We start from the raw sequence: 19,684 nt of genomic DNA, 5'->3' as shown, positions 1-19,684 counted from the left end.
TGTTTGTGGGAAAAGGAATAATTGAAGACATAGTAGTCCAAGCTGGGTAACTGTGGGGGGACACTGATGCCATGAACAAGTAGAGAGACCACAGAAACAGGTATCTTTGGGGGGCTAGATATTCAGCCTGCAACTCAAAATTGAAAATTCTGAGAAGCCCTCCTTTGTGAATTAATATTAGAGCAAAACATTTATATGAACAGTTGGGTAGGAAAGTTTCCACTAAAAAGTGGAATATAAAGGGGGGAAGAAACCCTTATAATCCCACTGTTCTCATTTTTATATATATTTTCAGATTTATTTTGGCGGGGGACGGGGGGATGCTTTAAAAAGTTTGTACTATTAGAAATCGAAATTTTGGTTAAGTCACTATCACTTCGTCTAGGGTTCCTGAAAAGAAGTTTTCTGGAGACATGTTGGGTAAATATTCGCTCCTAAATAGTGGCTGGGTTGAGGGTCTGTAACTCTTAAGACTAAATACACATACATTGACAAGAAGTGTTTTTATTTTTATTTACTCTTTATTTTTATTACTTTTATTAAGACTTTCACGTGTTTTCTTTAGACTGAGAGTGAAACAGGTTTTTGCGCTAATGAGAAAGGAAAGAACAAGAAAGCAACTGAGGGTGAAACAACTCCCACACATTTCCGGACCCAAACGCCCCTCACTCCCGGATCACCTGAAAGTAATCCCTGGGTTGGCAGGAACCAGAGCTCGCACATGCGTAGTAAAACTCTACGGCAGCCACCCCGCCTCCGGGTACTAGCCCCGCCCGGATCTCGCTCACCTCGCCCAATTCCGGGGGGACTGTGTTACCGAGACACTGGTCCGACTTCCTTCCTTCCGCCCTCCATTGCTTTTTTCCCGAGAAATGGCATCGGGCTTGGGGAGACTGCTTTTGCGGGGGCCTCGCTGCCTCCTGTCACCGGCCGCTCCCACACTCGTCCCGCCAGTTCGGGGCATGAAGAAGGGATTCCGTGCCGCCTTCCGCTTCCAGAAGGAGTTAGAGCGATGGCGCCTGCTCCGGTGCCCGCCGCCGCCCGTGCGCCGGTAGGAGGCTCCTCGGAAGGGGTCGGGGTGGTGGGCGTCGTGGACCAGGCGGCTGCCGGGACGGTTTTTCTCGTTAAAGCGCGCCTGGCTTGAGCCTCGGACGTTTGCCGTAGGGACACCGGTGGAACGTGGACGCGTGGGCTGAGGCCCAGGGAATGGGCCAGGGAATTCTGCCGCGGGGTGGAGCGCGGGGCTGTGCCCGACGCTTTGGAACTCTTACGTAGAGCCTGTCCACTGAGTTGTGAGAAACGACGCCTGCCGAGGCTAACCCACCTCTGTGTAGGCTTGGGGGTGTAGATTCTCTCGTCATGGCCGAGAGTTCCTGGGTCAGAGAGGGGAGAAACCGTCGCACAGCATTGCCAGAGCCAAAGGAAGTATGTGCAGCTCCACGTCTGTTTGCCAGAACAAAAGGAAAACGGTTGAGCTTTAGCCTTCTTGCCCCAGTTAATCTCGTTTCTTCTCAGTCTCGTTCCAGTAGTGTCTGGCATTAGCAGGCCAAGCCCAGTAGCGTGGCGTGAAGAGACCGCCGCGTAGCTCCCAGTGACGTCTGCTGTGCCTGCGGTCTTCAGTCTTGTTCTCTAACAATGTGACTTTGACGTGTAGTCGCGGCGATGTGAAATAGGACTCCTTCTGTAGGTGTCTGAGTGCCATGTTAGTGCTATTACAACCGATGGAACAGTGATTCGTTTTGAAGTTCTTACTCCTTGGGAAATGTAGTGTGACATTTTGATAACTACTTTAATATTGCTCCCCCCCCCCCCCGCAAGTTGAACCAACTTACACATCTGTCAGTAGGAATATAGATGTGTGCATATTCCTATACTCTTTCAAAACAATATTGTTATTTTCCTAATAGGCAGAAAATAGTATCTCTTAACTCCCGCTTCTTTGATTACTGAGAGCTTAGTCACTTTTGGCTTTTACAGTTGGGAGAAACTTAAGGATTGTGTAAGTTAATGTACATTTTAGGACATAACCAAGATCTTTACATTTTCTTATCCATTTTTACTTAAAAGAGTTTTATTTGGATTTCACGGTCTCTTTTTAGAAAGACCTTTTAGCATTCTTGGGAATGTTTATGAACTTTTAATCTACTTGTAATGATATTAGATTATTTAGATGCTAACTTAAGTGGGGGTTTTTAAAAGTTTTTAAAACTTAATAAAATATGGGAAGTATAGCATACTTACTGTTTAGAGTTTGAGCCTGTGAAGTTATAACTCCTATTTTTGTACCTACATATAAAGCACAATTCCATGGTTATAGCAGAAATAAAGACTCAAAAAGATAGGGTAATGGCTTAATTTCAGATGTTGAAGAACTTTAATTTGGCAGTTGGCTCAAAGGCAAAATGAATCCACCAATATATATAGCAAGGAACCAGGAGTAATCATCTGACTTCAATTTTAACTTTCAGAAAATCGAAGTGTGGTGTTAAAAGGAAACTCAGTCTTTTCTTTATTTCCTTTACGTAATCAATAAAGTTGCATCTCAGTTAAAGTTTTCACGTTATTGTAGCATCTTATTGCTCTCTTTACCATCTCTTACTGTCTCCTGTTTTACATTTTTAGTTCAGAGAAGCCCAACTGGGATTACCATGCTGAAATACAAGCATTTGGACATCGGTTACAAGAAACCTTTTCCTTAGATCTTCTCAAAACTGCATTTGTTAATACCTGCTATATTAAAAGTGAGGAGGCCAAACGCCAAAACCTTGGAATAGAGAAAGAAGCTGTTCTTCTGAATCTTAAAGACAATGAAGAACTCGCTGAACAGGGGACGTCTTTTTCAAAAACTTGCCTCACACAGTTTCTTGAGGATGCATATCCAGACTTGCCCACTGAAGGCATTAAAAGTCTTGTTGACTTTCTCACCGGTGAGGAAGTGGTATGTCACGTGGCCAGAAACTTGGCTGTGGAGCAGTTAACACTGAGTGCAGAATTTCCAGTTCCCCCACCTGTTTTACAGAAGACTTTCTTTGCAGTGATTGGAGCCCTGCTACAGAGCAGTGGCCCTGAGAGAACTGCTCTTTTCATCAGGGTAGGTAATGCTTAAAGTGCACATGCTAGGACCTGTTTGGGGTGAACAGTAAGGTTGTAATTCATTTCTTGAAGGTGATCTGTGGATTTTTCTCCCTACCAAATTCTGAGAAAGACCTAAAGCTTTTTTTTTTTTTTTTTTTTTAAATGTTTATTTGAGAAAAGAGAGTGTGCACATGTGTGCATGATAGGGGGTGGACAGAGGGAGAGAGTCCTAAGTAGACTCTGCTGAGCATGGAGCCTGGTGTGGAGCTCCATCTCATGATTCTGAGGTTACCTTGAGCTGAAACCAGGAGTCAGAGGCTTAACCGGCTGCACCACGCAGGCACCCCCCATATGTGCATTTTAGAAACTGTTCTAGGGAGATGGGATTAGAATAATTCAACTTGTGCTCCCACTGAAAGCTCTAATAATAAACTAAGAAGACCATTTTCCTGTGGGGAAAAATAGGAGGCATAGGTGATCACCCAAAAAAAATCTGGATTTCTTTTTATATTCCTACTAATATCTTAGGTATTCACATTGTTTTTCCTTTACCCTGCAGTTGGTTATTCTATATTGGAGGTAATCCAGTGATCCATACATAGTGTAACTAACTATATGTGTCTCATAAGACAACTCTAGATCTATATATTAGAAAATTCAAAGTCCCCTATTGAGGACCTATAAATTTAAATTTTTTTTAAAATTCCAGTATAATTAACATTCAGTGTTCTGTTAGTTTCAGTGATAAATATTATTTATTGACGAAGCTGAAATAGAGTTCTATTCCTTGGGCAGGTGTTGTAACGAAATTAACTATTTTGTGAACTAAGGTATTTTTCTTTTTAAAATTTCTCCCCTCATGTCTCCACATTCACCCATCCTTTATTATATGCTGGTTTTGTTAACATGAACTAATTGCAGTATATTGTGACAATTCATGTTCCCATATTTTCTGTCAACACTGGTAATTTTTTTTATTGGCAGATGAATTCTACCTTGAATGGTCATAATGTTTCTATTATTTTTAGTCTTATAAATTGAAAATATTATCATCTTTAATAGTTTTAAAAGAAAGTTATTGTGAAATTACTTAGATGATTTTTTTTTAAATCATGAATTTAGACAGTGAAGTACTATTATAGGAGTTTCTGTGAGAAGTTACCACTATTTATTCATTAATTCGTTTCTTTTAAAAATATTTTTCTTCCTGATAAAAATGTATTTCTAAGGTGTGAGATAATATTTTACCTTTATGAACTTCAGTGGTGTTTTTTTTTTTTCCAAGTTTTTATTTAAATTTCATTTAGTTAATGTGTAGTGTAATATTAGTTTCAAGAGTAGAATTTAGTAGGGGCGCCTGGGTGGCTCAGTGGGTTATGCCTCTGCCTTCGGCTCAGGTCATGATCCTAGGGTCCCGGAATCGAGCCCCATCGGGCTCTCTGCTCGGCAGGGAGCGCGCTTCCTCCTCTCTCTCTCTGCCTATTTGTCTGTCAAATAAATAAAATCTTAAAAAAAAAAAAGAGTAGAATTCAGTGATTTATCACTTACATATAACACATACTCATCACAAGTGTATTTGTTAATACCCATCACCCATTTAACCTACTCCCTTGCCTACCTCCTTTCCAGCAGCCCTGTTGGTTCTCTGTAGTTAAGAGTCTGTTTTATGGTTTGCCTCTCTTTTCCCCCTCCGGGTCCATCTGTTTCCTTTCTTAAATTCCACATATGAGTAAAATCATTTTGTATTTGTCTTTTTCTAGCTGACTTATTTCATTTAACATAATACTCTCTAGCTCTACCCATGCCATTGCAAATGGCAAGATTTCATTCTTTTTATGGCTAAGTAATGGTGTGTGTGTGTACACCACTTTATCCGTTCATCAGTTGATGGACATTTGAACTCTTTCTATAATTTGGCTACTGTTGATAATGCTGCTATAAACTTTGGGATGCATGTGTCCTTTTGAATCAGTATTTTTGTATGGTTTGGGTAAACACGTAGTAGTATAATTGCTAAATCACAGGGTAATTCTGTTTTGAGTAGCCTCCGTACTGTTCTCCAGAGTGGCTGTACCAGTTTGCATTCCCACCAGCAATGTAAGAGTGTTCCCCCTTTCTCCAAATCCTCGCCAACTTCTGTAGTTTACTGTGTTTTTAATTTTAACCATTCTGACTGGTGTGAGGTGGTATCTTACAGTTTTGATGTGTCTTTCTTGATGTTAGCATATGTTCATGTGTCTGTATGTCTTTGGAAAAATGCCTGTTAATGTGTTCTGCCCATTTCTTAAATGGATTATTTGTTTTTTATGTGCCGAGTTTGATAAGTTCTTTATAGATTCTGGATACCAACCCTTTATCAGATACATCATTTGCAAATGTCTTTCCCATTCTGAAGGTTGCCTTTTAGTTTTGTTGACTGTTTCCTTTGTTGTGCAGAAGCTTTTTGTTTTGATGAAGTCCTAGTAGTTCATTTTTGCTTTTGTTTCCCTTGCCTCTGGAGATGTGTCTAGTAAGAATTTGCTATAACCTATGTCAGAGAGGTTGCTACCTGTGTTCTCTTCTAGGATTTTGATGGTTTCCTGTTTCACAATTAGGCTTTTATCCATTTTGAATTTACTTTTGTATATGGTATAAGAAAGTGCCTCAGCTTCATTCTTTTGCATGTTGCTGTCCAATTTTCCCAAATTTATTGTCTTTTTTCCAGTGGACATTTTTTCCTGCTTTGTTGAAGATTAGTTGACTGACCATATCTTTTGGGTCCGTTTCTGAGTTTTCCATTCTGTTCCATGGATCTATATATGTTTCTGTGCCAGTATCCTACTCCTTTTAAAAATTTATTTATGTATTTATTTCATTATTATTTTTTAAATTTTTATTTAATTTTATTTTGGGGGTGAGGAGGGGCAGAGGGAAAGAGAGATAATCTGAGCTGAGCTGAGCTGAGCTTGATCTTACAACCCTGAGATCTTAACCTGAGCTGAAATCAAGAGTTGGGTGCTTAACTGACCACACCACCTAGGTGCCCCAGTACCATACTGCCTTGATCACTACAGCCTTGTAATAAAACTTCAAGTCCAGAGCTGTGATGCCTTCAGCTTTGATTTTCTTTTTCAAAACTGCTTTGGCTATCTAGGGTCTTTTGTGGCTCCATATAAATTTTAGGATTGTTTGTTTTAACTGAAAAATGCTGGTGGTATTTTGATAGGGATTACATTGAATGTGTAGATGGCTTTGGGTAGTATAGACATCTTAACAGTATTTGATCTTCCAGTCCATAAAATAGAATGTTTTTTTTTGTTTCTTTCTGTCATCTTCAGTTTCTTTCATAAGTGTTCTATAGTTTTCAAAGTACAGATCTTTTACCTCTTTGGTTAACTTTATTCCTAGATAGGGGATGTCTGGGTAGTTCAGTTGGTTATGCATCTGCCTTTGGCTCAGGTCATGATCCCAGTGTCCTAGGATCCAGTCCTACATTGGTGCTGCTCCCACTGCTTGTACATGTACTTGCTCTCTTCTTTCTCTCTCTCCGACAAATAAATAAAATCTTTTTAAAAAAAATGTTTATTCCTAGGTATCTTACGGGTTTTGGTGAAATTGTAAATGAGACCTATTCTTTGATTTCTCTTACTGCTGCTTCATTATTGGTGTATAAAAGTGCAACAGATTTCAGGACGTTGATTTTTCATCTTGAGACTTGACAACTTGTATTTCAGTTCTAGCAACTTTTTTGTGGAATCTTTGAGTACTGTTGTCAGAATATCATGTTGTCTGCAGCAACTATGACTTTTGTAAGAAAACTTACATGAAGAATTATATGGATATGAAAAGGAGTAATACATTTTGTCGTTTTCAATTCCCATTAAGTTTTAAATTCTGTTAAAAGTGTGCTTTGATTACAGTCCTTATTTTCTTTATACTACTTTAAATGTATAAATTGTATTTTTATATGCAGGACTTCCTAATTCCTCAGATGACTGGAAAAGAACTTTTTGAGATTTGGAAGATAATAAATCCCATGGGGCTACTGGTAGAAGAACTGAAGAAAAGGAATATTTCACCTCCTGAATCTAGACTTACCAGGCAGTCTGGAAGTACCACAGCTTTGCCAGTGTTTTTTGTTGGCTTATACTGGTTAGTAAAATTTTATTCTTAACTTTATAACATTGATTGGAAGCCTTACAACTGACTTTTCACAATTCTTAATACAAGCTCTAATTGCATTAACAGATTTAAAAAATCTCATTCCCATGATTTTTTTTTTTTTTTAAGATTTTGTTTCTTTATTTGACAGAGAGATCACAAGTAGGCAGAGAGGCAGGCAGAGACAGAGGGGGAAGCAGGCTCCCTGCTGAGCAGAGAGCCCAATGCGGGGCTTGATCCCAGGACCTTGAGATCAGGACCCTGAGATCATGACCTGAGCCGAAGGCAGAGGCTTCAACCCACTGAGCCACCGAGGCGCCCCACTCTCATTCCCACAATTATCTATTGATTACTTTCCTGCTGGTCAGTCTTAGGGGAAGGTAAATAATCTGTGGTTTGCTAATAGTTGCTTTTGTTAACCAACTGTACATTATAGAATTCCATTCATTTCAGTGAATAAGAATTTCATGTTAATTAAATATTTCTGTAGAAAAATAAAAATTCTGATTCATAAGTGTTAGAGATTTACCCTTAATCCACACTTGTAATAGCTTCAGCTGAGCCTAGGACTAGAAAAAGAAGGGACTAGTTATCCATCAAAATATATAAATCAGCCCACATTGAGAATGTTTTAGTTTTGTTAGTAAACAGTTGGCTTGCCTCACACTGATTGAATATTTAAGAAACCTAGATTAAAATTTAGGTCAGTATTTTTCTGATCTTTATATGATGTAGGATTTTATAGGTTAAAGGCATTGGGAGACATCACAAAGGAGAAAATGGACAATGTTGTAAAAAGTTTCAACTTTAGTTTTAATTGAAATACAAAGCAAAATAATGAGGTACTCTTGCTTATTAACTTGGTAAGTCTTAAGCATATCTTTTATCAGCAGTTCATATATCCCTAGTAGAAGAAAAGAGTGGTACAGTATTTCTGTCAGTAATTTTGACCAGACGCCAAGAGGTTTTAAATTCTTCATATCCTTTGACTTGGTATTCTCACTTTGGGTGTGTCTCTCCAGATTGCATCAAAAATTTGCATATTTGCAAGATATGCATTTGTTGTTTACTCTTCGTACCCCATGCCTAGAACAGTTCCTAGAACATGGTAGTCAGTAAACAGTTGTTGAACTAATATTATTTTTTTCAATTAGAAAATTAGAAATAACTTTGGAATCCAGTAAGAGAAGAATAATAAATGCACATGACAGAATATACTACAACTAGGACAGGTGATTTTTTTAAGAGACTTTTAGTGACATACAGAAATTTTGAAGAATGGCCTCTTATTTTTAAACAAAGCAGTTTGCCCTACTACTACCAGTGGTTGTCACTGGGTAGTAAAATTATTTAGTTTTTCCCTAGATGGTATTTTTAAAAAAATCATCAGTGATACACTAAGACCATCATTGGACCAGAAACATAATAAACATTTTGTAAAAGCTTGAAATTCACTCAGATGATTTTCTCATTCCATACTATTACAAATATGTATATGGAGAATTATTACTGTAAAGTTTAACTTATATGATTAATCTTTGTTTCATTTCAAATTACTACCATAGCAAATATTTCTTAGCAAATTCCTTCTGTATTGTTTTTCTTTTTCCTACATAGTTTTGCTCATTTTTCTTTAATTTGGTTCTATTCTTCCTTAGCTTTCAAGTCAACTTCTATTGAATCTGAGCTATTAAGTGGAATTGCTGCTCATGAGATTTTCAGAGATGCTTCTTTTATTTTAAAGGTTTTATTTATTTATTTGACAGAGACCACAAGTAGGCAGACAGGCAGGCAGAGAGAGGAGGAAGCAGGCTCGCTGCCGAGCAGAGAGCCCGATGCGGGGCTCCATCCCAGGACCCTGATATCATGACCTGAGCTGAAGGCAGAGGCTTTAAACCACTGAGCCACCCAGGCGCCCCCAGAGATGCTTCTTTAGTTAGTAAAGTTTGGGGTCAGGGAATTTCTAGGAAGTAGTTAAATGTTATTGAGAAGTAGCACATCCATGCCACACTTGTTCAGTGCACATCCTTTCCTCCTTGTAGGAACAGTTCTACATTTTTGGAGAAGAATTTGCCAGTTTTTTGTAATAGAAATATCAGTATAGCGGGAATACCCATTTTTGTTTAATTTGGCTTAACTAGAATACTGATACCCTTAAGTGTTCACTGTGTGACCTCAGTATCTTTTGGGAATAAATTAGAGTGGATTATAATATATAAAATAATGTTTTAAACCTTAGCAAGTTTTTAAGATCTAAAGCTCTTAATTTAAAGGACAGAACTGATTTCTTACTTGTTTTAAAGTTTAGATGAGAAACCAGAAAGGCAACAATTATTTTCCATAAAACTTTTCTCATATCACAGATTCAGGATGAATTAAAAATAATGTAGTTATATTTTCCATGAACATTTTTAATAGTTTCTTATAGCAACATTTGTATATATTCTTTAAATTCCTTCAACAACAACAACAACAGCAGCAGCAGCAGAACAAACTCATATTTACAATGTGCCTTGGTTTTTTTATTTGAAAAATACTGGATCCATCTTGTGAGTTGTTTGTATTTCTATGGAAATGTAAATATTTCTTTTCTAAATACTGCATATGATAAATTTGCAACAAAACTAGTTAATATCCAAAGCTCTTGTGTTATTTCTGGTAGATATTATTGCCAAAGTAAGATTTAGAAGCCATAACTGATTTGTGGACTGTCTTATGATCATGGGTAATTTCAGACTACTCTTGTTTTTTTTCCTAGTGATAAAAAGTTGATTGCAGAAGGACCTGGGGAAACAGTGCTGGTTGCAGAAGAAGAAGCGGCTCGAGTGGCACTTAGGAAACTCTATGGGTTCACTGAGAACAGACGGCCCTGGGACTATTCTAAGCCCAAAGAGAATTTAAGAGTAGAAAAGACTGTCACTGCCAGCTAACCTGTCAAAATTGTTGCAGCCTGAATTTTGTGAGCCAGAGAATGAGATAAATGTTGAAAATGTTCAAAGCTGGATATTTTTCCAAATTGTAAATAAATAGGTCTTATTTCTCATAATGAGTTCCTAAAAATAAATAATATTTATCAGGTCATTGATTTTTGGGGGCAGGTTCAGAAGTCTTAGATGTTTTTTCAGTAAGTTTTTTCTAAAGTCCTTGATTTTGTTATTTCATTTAACATGTGTAGTTAGATCTATTTTATTTTTGGCTATCTTTGCGGTATCACCATAATTTGAATATATGTTTTACATGAACTTTAATACCAACAAAAAAGGTACTCTTTCTCTAAAGATTTTATTATAGTTTAATTTGATATACCCACGTTGGTGAACTGTTTCCATAGTGGGATTTTAGCTAAAATAGTAATAACCCTCAACCCTTATAAATGTTAAAGTGCAGCTTATCACAATTAGACAGTTATTTACATGATCCCTAGAGTCTGTCTAGTTTTAAAATTCTGTATACCAATTCATAGTTATTCAATTTCTATAAAACAAATAAAAGATAAAGTTTATACTTTTAAAAGAAAAGGAAGTCAAAAGCAGCTAACTGAAAAAGTATGTATTTATCAATGTTATTGGAAAAACAAAGTATCAATTTAGTATTCCATAATTATAATCATAGCCACTGTGTACCAAACACTGTTTTTGGTTTTTTTTAAGTTTTATTTATTTATTTGACTGAGAGATTGAAATCACAAGTAGGCAGAGAGAGAAACAGGGAAGTAGGCTCTCCATTGAGCAGAGAGCCTGATGCGGGGCTCAGTCCCACGCTCCTGAGATCATGACCTGAGCAGAAGGCAGAGGTGTAACCCACTGAGCCACCCAGGCACCCCTCAAGCACTGTTCTAAATTTTATTTTAACACATTCAGTTTCTAGAGAACAAATCTTAACAGTATGCCCTTCTAGTTCTTCAGTCCTTCCTGTTGGATGCAGTATTTCTCCAGCTGCAATTTTTTGTTTGTTTCTTTGTTTCTTTGTTTCTTTTTAGCTTTTTGGCAATAGTGATCATTTTTAGTTTCAGTTTGTCAGTAGTCACTCCCAGGGGCTAATAAGAAAAATGGGACTTGGGAGTTGGGAATAGAAATGTTAGAACTGAGGGCCCTTGTGCTGTAAAATCTTTTTTTTTTTTTTTAATTGAAATATTTTTATGTTTGAAGAGCTAGCATTAAGCATATCCCGGATGACCCATTCAGGGAAGTTCATTTAATCCAACTTCCTGAAGCCTGCTTCCTTTTACTGATGGAGATGCTGGTGGTACTCACTGAGGCTGTATTTCCGGATCAGACCATGCTCCTTTGAGCAGGGGTGGCAAAAACAAGACCCCTGACTGAGTTTTCACAGATCCCAAAGAGCTGCTGGTGACCCATCTTGCTTTCTCAATGCAAGGAGGTGAAAGGCTTGCTGTAAAATCTTTTTAAGGGGAAATGAAGAGGACCTTTGGAACCCCTTTCCTGAAACTGGTCAGTTTTATCATATGTAAGGGGGCTTTCAATATCCCAAGTGAAGCAGAGGCTGTTTTTAGAGGGGGAAGTTTGAGAACGACCTAACTGGCCAAATTGGTAGGTTAAATGATTTCACCCTTTTTTTTTTTTTTTTTAAGATTTTATTTATTTATTTGACAGAGATCACAAGTAGGCAGGTGGCGGGGGGGGGGGCACCCCGCTGAGCAGAGAGCTTGATGAGGGGCTTGATCCCAGGACCCAGGGAGCATGACTTGAGCGGAAGGCAGAGGCCCAATCCTCTGAGCCACTCACGCACTCCAATTTTTGAGAGTTAACTTTCGAGAGTTAACTTTAACTCCTAACACTTGAACTCAGGGATAGAGGGCCAAACCCAGCAGTAAAAAACACCACACTTGTGTGTGTCATCCACAAGGAAACATGATTTGATTTCATGGATGCCAAAGAAGGGATGATACAAAGTTTCTGAGAAGCAAAAGACAGTAAATGTCCTCCAACCACTTACACATCCAGTATATGCAAAATGTCAGATTTCGCATTAGAGTATTACTCTAATTTTACTTTAGATGAACATTTTTTCCAAAGCTCTTGAGAGAATTCATTTGCAAACTTCCTGACAAGTAGTGCTGGTAACGTGATCCCAGGTTTCCCCTGTTCAAGGCATTTTGCAGGACCTTATCCTACAAGGTTGGAGGGGAACTGTCCTCATACTTTGTTTTTTAAGCTCCTGAACCTTGAATGATTCTAGATTTACATGTAGGACAGATCTAGCTCTAGTTCATAAAAGCTACTTTTTGCAAGTAGAGAGATCCAAATGCTTTATGGAGAATGGTTTCAACACATTTCTAAGTAAAGTCTTCTCTGAATTTAAGTTGTACTTTTAAAAAAGTACCCACTAAGCTATGATTGGCTGGAATGCAGAAAATGAAACACATATTTTCTCAGTTCCATATGAAATTGCTTGAAACTTGGAGCCAACCTCTAGGAAACCTTAATTTGCATTATAAGAACCAATAAATACTGTGTGAGTTTGATGTGCAGGCAAGAGGAATATAGGTGTAAGAATGTTGTCAAAGGGGTGTTGTGACCAAGAGCATTGAGTGACCCAGTGGAGCACTGCCTCTTGACTAACCTCTGGTTCATGTTGAGAAGACAGTCGTTATGACCATAAGGAAGTTGAAGAAATACAGTAGCACTAATACTTGAGCGTGGCCTCACATCACCGAAAGACGTTTAACTCTTTAATCTTTACTCTGAAATTGACATCCTTTCCCACCATTTCCCACTCACTTTCCCTAAGCCCAAAGTAGAACACTGAGCCAAAAATGCACGATAGATGTCTATAGACTCCATTACATAAACCTTATTCTTTTTAGTCCATACTGCTTTTTTATGATGTGCATATATAAAGCAGGAAACAATATTCTCAAAGTGTTTTATGTGGTCATGAGAAAGTGAATTATTACTAGAAAGTACCTTCCAAGTAAGAATGGGACAAATAAGGACTGTTTTCGTGTGTGTGAACCTGTTTTAATATTTGGCCACTAGATGGTGTGGTACTCCTACTCAATAGTTTAGTATGCAATGTGCCCATTGTGGGGAGCACTTTTCTCCCTATACAGGAAGGACAGACATTTAGGGCAAAGGATTACAGTGAAAAATGATTTCCTGAGGCCTGTTAGAGCTCTGACAGCCTATGAACGTGGGTGCAGAAACTAGCTCACCTTATCCCGTAAGATGTTGAGTCTGATATGTCAACAATTCACCGATGATGCCAAGGTATGGATGTTTGAGCTCTTTCATATTTTCTGAAAAGAGGGAAAGTTGTAGGGTTGCCATAGATTAAACTTTTAAAGACGTTATTGGCCCCTTCTTGCTATTCTTTCTTTCTTCCTTTCTTTTTTTTTTTTTTTTTGGTGATGGAGAAGATGCACTGCAGACTCAGGGCATCTTGAAGCTTTTAGCCAGCAGCCAGCAGTGGACATTTCTTCCCATGTGGGGGACCAGATCTCCCTGGCTGAGGGGTGCCCACTGAGAAGGCCCAGCTGGCAGCCTGTAAGCAACGTCTGTATCCCTAAGCCCACTTGGTTCTCTCCTCCCTTCAGTTGACTCTGGTGTCATCTACAAATCTAGTTTGTAAAGCCCCTCTACCATTGTCCCCGAGGACCCAAGCTGAGGCTTGTAAATTTGGTTGGCTATCAGAGCACTTGGAGGCCATGGTTCTCTCTGTAGAATACCAAGAATGATTGTTAGATTAAATCTCATCTGGCAAACTAGCAACAAGCCCCCCCACCCCCCAGGAGAAAATTCATGCAATCAAATATTGTAACCACAAGCACACATGCCCCTGAAAAAAGAGCAGTTTGACATTGGTAGAGGCTGTGCCTTCCATAGCATTCGTTTGTTCTTGATCAGGTCTCTCGTTGTCTGTTAGTGCTCACTCACAGCAAGACTAACAGTTTCAAGAAAACTTTCTGGGAGAAAAGCAATTAAGAGAATTAAAAACATTGATGTATTCTCCCTTCAACTGAGGAAGAACTCCATTATTTGATTGTTTGCGGAGTATCTTTTTTCCACATCTGTTATGTATCAGAATCATCAAATGAACTAATGAGTTTATACTAATGAGTTTTGCAGAAGAGATGAGTAATGAGGTCATTGAGTGCTAGAGAAGAATATTTCTAATCAGAGCAATTGCCTGACTTTCTGAAGACAATTCCTCTATGTACATTATTGATCAGCAAGACAACAAATCAGGGACAGAGATACTTATCAGTAGGCAATATAGTTAATAAGACAAATACAGTAAAATAAAATCAGCTGATCATCCTCAGATTAACCAACCGGATGATGTCTCTGGGGCTCCTGACAGCCTGCCTCCGGGACCGAGCTGTGCGTGCTGGCATTGTTCCCTGGTCTATGAAGGACAAGCACAAAGGCTGGCTACCCTTCTTTTCACCTTTGGTGGCTGGGATTAGAAACTTCAGATGAAGGGGAGGTATAGTGCTGAGAAATTTAAAAATTCACTTCCATTTCGGTACCTCCTATTCAGTAATTTAATCTGCAAACACTAATAATGTATCTGCTATTATATAAAAGCGATTTTTAAAAAAATTGTATTTATTTGACAGACACCCCGAGAGAGGGAATACAAACAAGGGGAGTAGGAGAGGGAGAAGCAGGCTCCCCCCTGAGCAGGGAGCCCGATGCTGGGCTTGATACCAGGACCTGGGATCATGACCTGAGCCAAAGGCAGCCGCTTAACGACTGAGCCACCCAGGCACCCCATAAACAGTGATTTCTCATAGCAAATTTTTCCTTTAAATCACATCTGTCTCCTTTTTTCTCCAAGATTTGGGAGAGGGTCAGAGGGGCAGTTGGGGAAACTCAGAATAAATGGGCTATAGAGCCAGTAGTGTCTTCCAATCTTGGGTGGCCTGAAGTGGGTTCTTGGTGGGACACGGGGTCTTTCAGTGGTCATGGGAGGCCAAGGCCTGAGACATCTTCTGCCAGTTAGTTGACTCCGTCGGTGCCTTTCCCCAGACAGCCACCAAAGACCAGCCCTCGGAAGTGGTGTTTGCTGCTCTGCTGGCTCAGGGCAAATCCCTGTTCCACTTCAATTTCTTAGACCCCTGAATGTGGAGCTCATGGGTCATTCAGTTTTTCACTTTCAGAAAAGCAGAGTTCCTGGGACAAAAGTCACTCCCTGTGTCTTAGGATTGGCATTATTTTCAAGTTATTTGTCATCTCCTTTTTAGGACAAAGACTCAAAGGCCAGTAAGACCTAGAGCTTTCGACTTATTTGGGTCAGTGCCTACTCTTTTTTGGGCAGAATGGAAGAATCCTCATTTCATTAAAGTGTCAAAAGAGTGATTTTACTGGTTGTTGGCCTCGGTTCTGTAAGTCTACCATTTTGTTACTTCTGGAAAATTGCAGCTTGTCTCCTACCCAAACTCAATGTGACATGTAATCTATGTGATAAATTGTTTGCTCAAATGTCTACATGCATAGCAAATAAAGATTCTGACACCCAATTCCAATGTGTGGGGTGCCCCCCACCTGCATCACCAATGCTCAGACACCAGCTGGATATCCTACAATTGAATTCAATTCTAACACCATCTACTGAGAGGGAGTATCACATCTCACTGGTTAAGGGCTCGGGCCCAAAAGGCTTCCCCTCCCCCACCTACTTCAGATGCCAGTTGGCACCCAGGTTGTCACCTCTCCTTCTGACCGTTAGGCTATAAATCAGAGGTTCCCAGGACCCCTCCTCAGCTTCTGTTAACTTGCTAGAGTGACTCACAGAACTCAGAGAAACATCTTGCTTACTGTATTGCTGGTTTGTAAAAGGATGTAACTCAGGAACAGCCAGATGGAAGAGATGCATAGGGCAAGGTCTGGGGAAGGGCGAGGAGCTTCCCTGCCCTCCTAGTGCACCACTCACACAAATCCCGGGGCGCTCATTGACCCAGAAGCTCTCAGAACCTGTCCTTTGGATTTTTATGAAGGCTTCATTACAAAGACAGTCGGTTAAATCATTTGGCCACAGGCCATGATTCAACTTAAAGCCGGTCTCCCCTCCCTAGGGGTCAGTAAGGGTGGAGCTGAAAGTTTCACATGGTGGGGTCTCCTAGCAACCAGCAACCAGCCTCCAATCTGTAGCCACCAAAGCTCTCAGGTCTCTCTTTGGAGGATACCCAGGCCAGCCCACCAGATCCAGCCTTGGCTGGCAGTCCAGATTACTGCAGGTCTGCCTTCTGCGGAAATAATGCACATTTGTGTAGGTTAGGGCTTAGAATTAGGTAGATGTCTTGTAACCTCAAGGGCTCCCTCCCATGACTCCACCTCTCTGGATGCTTGCATTATTTGGCCAAATGTTACTTCATTAACATAACAAAAGCTCTTTATAGCTATCACTTTGTAAATTCCAAGGGTTTGGGGAGCCCTGTGCCAGAAATGTGGATGAAAACCAAATATATATATCTCTTATTATAAATCACAGTGTCAGGGCACCTGGGTGGCCCAGTCAGTTAGGTATCTGACTTCAGCTCAGGTTATGGTCTCAGGGTCCTGGGATTAAGCCCAGTGTGTGGCTCTGTGCTCAGTGGGGAGTCAGCTTGTCCTTCTCCCTCTGTTCACCCCATCTTATGCTCTCTCTCAAATAAAATCTTTTTTTTTTTTCCAAGATTTTATTTATTTGACACAGAGAGAGAGTACAAGTAGAGGAAGCAACAGGGGGAGGGAGAAGTAGGCTCCCACCAAGCAAAGAGCCCGGCATGGGGCTCGATCCCAGGACCCTGGGTTAACAGATGCTTAACCCACTGAGCCACCCAGGCACCCTTCAAATAAATAAAATCTAAAAAAAAAAAAAAAGAAAGAAAGAAAAAAGAAAAAAATCACAGTATCAGAGGAAATGTGAACTTTATGACAGGTCTGCAGTTTTTTAAATTTATTTTTTATTATTTTTATTTTTTTAAAAGATTTTTATTTATTTATTTGACAGAGAGAGAGATCACAAGGAGGCAGGCAGAGAGAGAGGGGGAAGCAGGGAAGCAGGGGTAAGATTTGGTGGGCTGAGATCATGACCTGAGCTGAAGAGAGAGGCCCAACCCACTGAGTCACCCAGGTGCCCCAGGTCTGCAATTTTTTGTCTCCATATCTTAAATTTATTTCAGTTTCCCTCAAGTAAAGGAGTTTCTCTAAATTTTATCTTTTTGAAGATAAGACCTATAGACTCATTGACTGAAGTGTATCAAAAGATAAAAGTTGAATTCTGTAAAAGTAAGAAGTTGAGAACTTTCCTCTAGTCCAGAGATTATCAACAGGTTCTAGAGGCTACTAGAGTCAAGTCAGAATATGAGTGCTGATGGGTAAGAGAGGGTAAAGATGAGCAGGGAAGATCAAGTGAAACAGAAGAAACATAGTCTAGGAATCTTGATTCTACAATTCTTCCATGAGATTCTTCCAAGGTCTATATATCATAAATTTGAAACTTTACTATCTAAAATACTAAAGAGGCATTCAGAAATGGCACCAGATACTTCAAATTTTAATGTGCTCAGTAAAATGCGACCTGTTTCTATTTTGGAGGAGTAGACATATCTGTAACACATAACAGGGCCACACTCAACTAGGTGATATTAGAAAAGCAAACCCTTGGGGGTACCTGGGTGGCTCAGCCAGTTAGGTATCTGACTCTTGATCTCATAGCTCAAGTCTTATCTCAGGGTCACGAGTTTGAGCACTGCACTGGGCTCCACCCTGGGTGTGGAGCCTACTTGGGGTCAGGGGAAGCAAAGCAAACTCTCTGGTATTTTCCGTGGTGAGCACTGCGGAAGCCAAGAGCTTAGGGATCTAGTCTTGGTCCTGTAGCCACTTCTAGGCTTCTCTCTTATGGACTTATGCCCACTTGGTTCTACTTGTGTATCTTGTAAGTACACTTAATACAGGTTACGGATTTGGTCAAGCTAGAATTCACTCTCTCCCTTCCATGATTAACTTATCTATGGAAAGGACATATTTATCTCTGTACCCCCTAATGCTTGGTACCCCGTAGGTACCCAAATGAATAAATGTATAATTTATAAGTGTATATTTATAAGTGTATAATTCTTGGATTACTGCTAACACTATTTCTATCTTAAACTATTCAAAATAATGTAACAGAATGGGACAAGAAAATAAGTAAAACTGGTTGTAAAAGCATTAATAACTATACTAGCATGTTTCTAGAGTAAAAGTAGTTTGTGTTAACCCTTCAAAATAAATTTCTGGCATGTACCCTTTTAAAATAATTAATTAATTAGACAGAGAGAGAGCCCAAGTAGGCAGAGGGGCAGGCAGAGAGAGAGGAGGAAGCAGGCTCTTCATGGAGCAGAAAGCCTGATACGGGGCTCGATCCCAGGGTCCTGGGATCATGACCTGAGCCGAAGGCAGGGGCTTTAACTCACTGAGCCACCCAGGCGCCTCAGGCATTTACTCTTAATTAAGGAAAGCAATTCTCACCCTTTTTCTTTCTCTCTTGGCTAACCAAAGTATCCCCACTTAAATAGTTGCAAACAGCAGAGCTCAGCCCACTTGACAAATAAGAATCACCAACGGCAAATTGTTGGAGTGTTGGATGTAAAGTTTTAATGTATAAAGAAGGATGAGTAGAGCTCATGGATTTAAAAAAAAAGTTTTAAAATTTTGATACATATTTTAAACCAATTCTGGTATTAGGTGATTCAAGCCTTTAGGAGATTAGAAAAGTAACAAAAATGACAACAAACCAGGCAAATAAAAAATTATGAGGAGGTCTGCAAAAACAAAACAAAATAAAACAAAAAATCTTGCCCTATCAGGAAACAAACACTCCGGCCCATCACTGAAATTGTAACATGCACGGTTCACTCCGAGTTCAAAGTGTCTCAGGACCCAGCACCTTCCCTGTGCGCTTGCCATAGAAAAGCCTACTCTTTGCTGGGAATACTTGTGAATCCTGCCCTTAGCGAGCCACTGCTGAGATGAGGGCTGGGATTGCACCCTCTAGTGCTCAGCAGTGACTTAGAAGGGGTGGTGAAGCAAGGAACAGTGTCTGATTGCCAGGGTTAGAGGAAAAGAAAAGGTGGGAGGCTGTAGGTTTTCTGCTACTTGCCTGAGTACAAAGATTTAGTAGAAGAAGTTAAAGGATTTTTTTTAAATTAACATATAATGTATTATTTGCCCCAAGGGTACAGGTCTGTGAATCATCAGTCTTACACAATTCCCAGCACTCACCATAGCACACACCCTCCCCAGTGTCCACCACCCTGCCACCCTATCCTTACCCCTCAACCACCCAGGAACCTTTTGTTTCCTGAGATGAAGAGTCTCTAATGGTTTGTCTCCCTCTTGATCCCATCTTGTTTCATTTTCTTCCCCTTGAAGTTAAAGTATTTTTAAAAGGCTCTGTTTCTTTTGTTGTATTTTCAATCACAGAGAAACGGCATTTTTTTTTTTTTTTTTTACTACTCATAACACTTTATTTTTTACTT

The 19,684-nt window shown here is 39.6% G+C and overlaps 1 protein-coding gene across 1 annotated transcript; it reads left to right on the top strand.

Annotated features, from left to right (window-relative positions):
* Positions 1-787: 787 nt before the first annotated feature.
* On the top strand, positions 788-10,261 carry MRPL44 (mitochondrial ribosomal protein L44). The gene is made up of 4 exons (XM_082690258.1): positions 788-1,051; positions 2,623-3,091; positions 7,028-7,206; positions 9,974-10,261. The coding sequence occupies exons 1-4, from the start codon at positions 873-875 to the stop codon at positions 10,143-10,145; spliced, it is 999 nt and encodes a 332-aa protein (XP_082546384.1). The 5' UTR covers positions 788-872; the 3' UTR covers positions 10,146-10,261.
* Positions 10,262-19,684: the final 9,423 nt, after the last annotated feature.

The sequence above is a fragment of the Mustela nivalis genome (genome assembly GCF_964662115.1).
Source record: "Mustela nivalis genome assembly, chromosome: 11".
NCBI lineage: Eukaryota > Metazoa > Chordata > Mammalia > Carnivora > Mustelidae > Mustela > Mustela nivalis.
This window is presented reverse-complemented; position numbering and strand designations above follow the sequence as displayed.